The following is a 2921-nucleotide window of genomic DNA, read 5'->3' as shown; positions in this document are numbered from 1 at the left end:
CCCACCTGGGGGGTGATTTCTCACTTTCTGCCTCTATGTCTCTCTCTGTCTGTCTGGCGAGCGTACGCACCCTATAGCGAAAACCTCTCAAAAATTATTTATTTAATTTTATTTACCATTATTATTATTTTTTTTTAATTTGCTACAGAGCACATGTGTTCACCAGAGAGAGAAACACTAGGGGCAGGGCAGGGAAAAAGAGAGGGAAAGTGAGAAAGCAAGCCACTAGGTCTAGGATTCAAACCAGTGCTTTACCTCTTCCTTGACTTTTGTGGTGTTCATTTCATTTATCTTTTTTTTTTTTCTTGGAGAGGTTTTTGCTATAGGGCACATACGCTCACCAGAAAGACAGAGACAGAAAGACAGAAAGTGAGAAATCACTCCCCAGGGGGGATGGCCATGTCGCAATCTCTTCTCCTCCATTCTTCTCTCAGGATCTTGGGCACACACGCACACACGTCCGGCGTGAGTTTAAGCCACTGGGTCCGGGACTCCAACTGCGGTCAGCTACATGGGAGTTCAGCGATGTAGCCATTACGCTAACTGCTGGTCCTTCGTTTCATTTAGCTTTTATGAATCTGGTTCTGATAAAAATTATAGACCTCCTTCCCAGAAAAATGCATTAACTATTGAGTCATGGGAAAGTCACGATGTATTTTTCTATGCAAAAAAGCATCACGACTTTTCCAACCACCCAATATGTTCTCTTGAAAACACAATTTTGGGGTTCCTGTACTCCCCTACAGCCCTAAAGGAATCAGGTCGAGTCACTGACAGTTGGCAATCCTCACCACGACCCTGTGAGAGCGGTGTCATCGCTCCGTTTCCCAGGAGTGGAAACTGAGGCTCCTACAGGCTAAGTAACGAGCCAGGAGTCCCACAGCTGGTCAGTGGCAGCCAGCATTAAATTCCAGGTCAGGGATATTTCAAGAGAAAGACACAGCGAAGCCTGGAAGGAATCCAGTGTGCCGTCCTGCAGGGGCCCCTCAGGAGCTGGCTCCATAGCCAACCCAGGTGGGCCAGGTGTGGGGGGCCAGCAGGAGCCCTGGACAGGGCAGGGGAGAAACGCAAGGAGGGATAGTGAAAACAGGTGGGCGCATGCTCAGGGCACACTGGGGTTTCTTGCACCCCAAGCACTGGCCTCCTGTCACTGTACTCCCCACAGCCTGGTGGGCAGGAACTTACCGCCATCTTACAGAAGCAAGCAAATGAGGCTCTGAGAAGTTAGAACCCTCCTGGAGGTCAGACAGCTTGTCCCTGCAAATGGGAGCCTTTGGGTGCAGAGCTGGCCCCATGTCCTGCAGGCAGCTTCTAGACGCTATGAGGGCAAGGACCACAGGCCTCCAGCCCTCTCCGACCGCCGCACAGGGACAGGACTTTGCCTTGTTCCTCACTGCTGATGAGGGGCAGAGTCCAGAGCTGTCTCCCCAGCCTCCCACTGTGTCCCCTTAGGCCCCCAGGAGGCCACCTCCTCCAGATTTTCCCTGTCCTTTCCTGCGCTCAATCCCCTTTCTTCCCCAGAGCTCTTTGCAGACCCAACATTGAAGGGGAAAGAAGAATGAGAACTTTGGGAGCTCAGTGAGGGTGGAGAGAGAGGAGGAGGTTAGACAGTGGATAGAGAGCGGAGGAGAGAAGTCTTGGGAGGTTGCAGATGAGGAACTGAGGGAAGTAGGGGTGGAAAGTGGAGAAAAGAGGATGCAGGAGTGTAAGGGAGAGAAGGTCCCTTTACCTTCAGTGTCCATGGCGATCTGGAACTGTGGCGTGTCCAGGGCAGTGTCCACTGCTGGGAATGCCCTGTGTGTCAGGAGGCCGGAGCTGGGGGTGGGGCTACAGGAGGGGGAGGAGAGGCTGGGCCGCTCCCTCTTCCCAGGTTCTGGGGCCTCCTCCTACCCTCCCTCAGGCCCTGGGGCTGTACAGACGACCATGCTCACCAGCCGCAGTGGGGAGCCCTCTTCTGGGAACCTCAGAAGTCCTGTCCTCTCTGGCACCAGCTACGAAGGGACCTGGACACCTTCTCCCCTGGCCTAGCTGGGCCCTATCCCAGTAGTGAGGCTGTGACTCTAAGAATGAGCTTCCTTGTGAGGACTGAAGAGCCTTTCTGACGTGTTTGCGGAGAAAATCATGGGCCCAAGATCTGGCTTCAAATCCTAATTCCATCCTTTTTGATTTCAAGTACTTTTTATCTTCTTTCATGCCTCAGTTTCCTTAGCTGTAAAATAAAAATAATACCTACCTATGAGTTCAACTGAGAATCAAGCAAGGAAACTGCAAGTGACACAGATTAGAAACTCAGCCAAAATTCATTTCCCTCCCTTCCCTCTTCCAATAGCACTGAGGCATAGGCCCAGCAGAGCCCCCAGTTCTGAGCTGGAAAACTATCAGTAACCTGTCTGGGGCTTTGGGCAAGTTCTAGCCCAAGAACTGCCAGGGCCTCTGTTTTTCCTTCATCAGAAACTTCTTTATTTTGGGACTGAAAGGTGGTGCAGTGGTTAAGGTGCTGGACTCCCACGTGGCCGAACATGGTTCGTAGTCCTGGACCTGGCAGCTTGCTTTCTCACTTTCCCTTGCTCGCTCTCTCTCTTAATCCGGTTAAATTAAAATAAGAATAATGTAACAAATAAAATAATTATTTTCTTTAAAAAAATAGAAAATTCTTTAGTTTTATAATTATTTTATTTGTTACATTATTCTTATTTTAATTTAACCGGATTAAGAGAGAGAGCGAGCAAGGGAAAGTGAGAAAGCAGGCCACCAGGTCTGGGACTGGAACCACAGTTGGCCAGTCCAGCGCTCTTAACCAGCACGCTGCCTGCTGGTCCTCAGAAATTGTTCTTGCTAAAGTCGCTCACTAAGATGCTAGTTGCCAAATCCAGTGGCATCTTCCCAGCCTTCTCCCACTTCTTTTTTTTTTTTTTTTTTTT

General features: G+C 50.0%; 1 protein-coding gene across 1 annotated transcript in view; it reads right to left on the bottom strand.

The window, feature by feature from the left end:
- Positions 1–1816, bottom strand: part of QPRT (quinolinate phosphoribosyltransferase) — a 33574-nt gene extending 31758 nt beyond the window's left edge. The window contains 1 exon segment of the mRNA XM_027771726.1: positions 1730–1816. Coding sequence (XP_027627527.1) covers positions 1730–1742 — 13 coding nt within the window. The 5' untranslated portion in view covers positions 1743–1816.
- Between the last annotated feature and the right edge of the window lie 1105 nt (positions 1817–2921).

The sequence above is a fragment of the Tupaia chinensis genome, unplaced genomic scaffold (assembly GCF_000334495.1).
Source record: "Tupaia chinensis unplaced genomic scaffold, TupChi_1.0 Scaffold000231_1, whole genome shotgun sequence".
NCBI lineage: Eukaryota > Metazoa > Chordata > Mammalia > Scandentia > Tupaiidae > Tupaia > Tupaia belangeri.
Note: the sequence above shows the minus strand (reverse complement) of the source record. Positions and strands in the feature narration are given on the sequence as shown.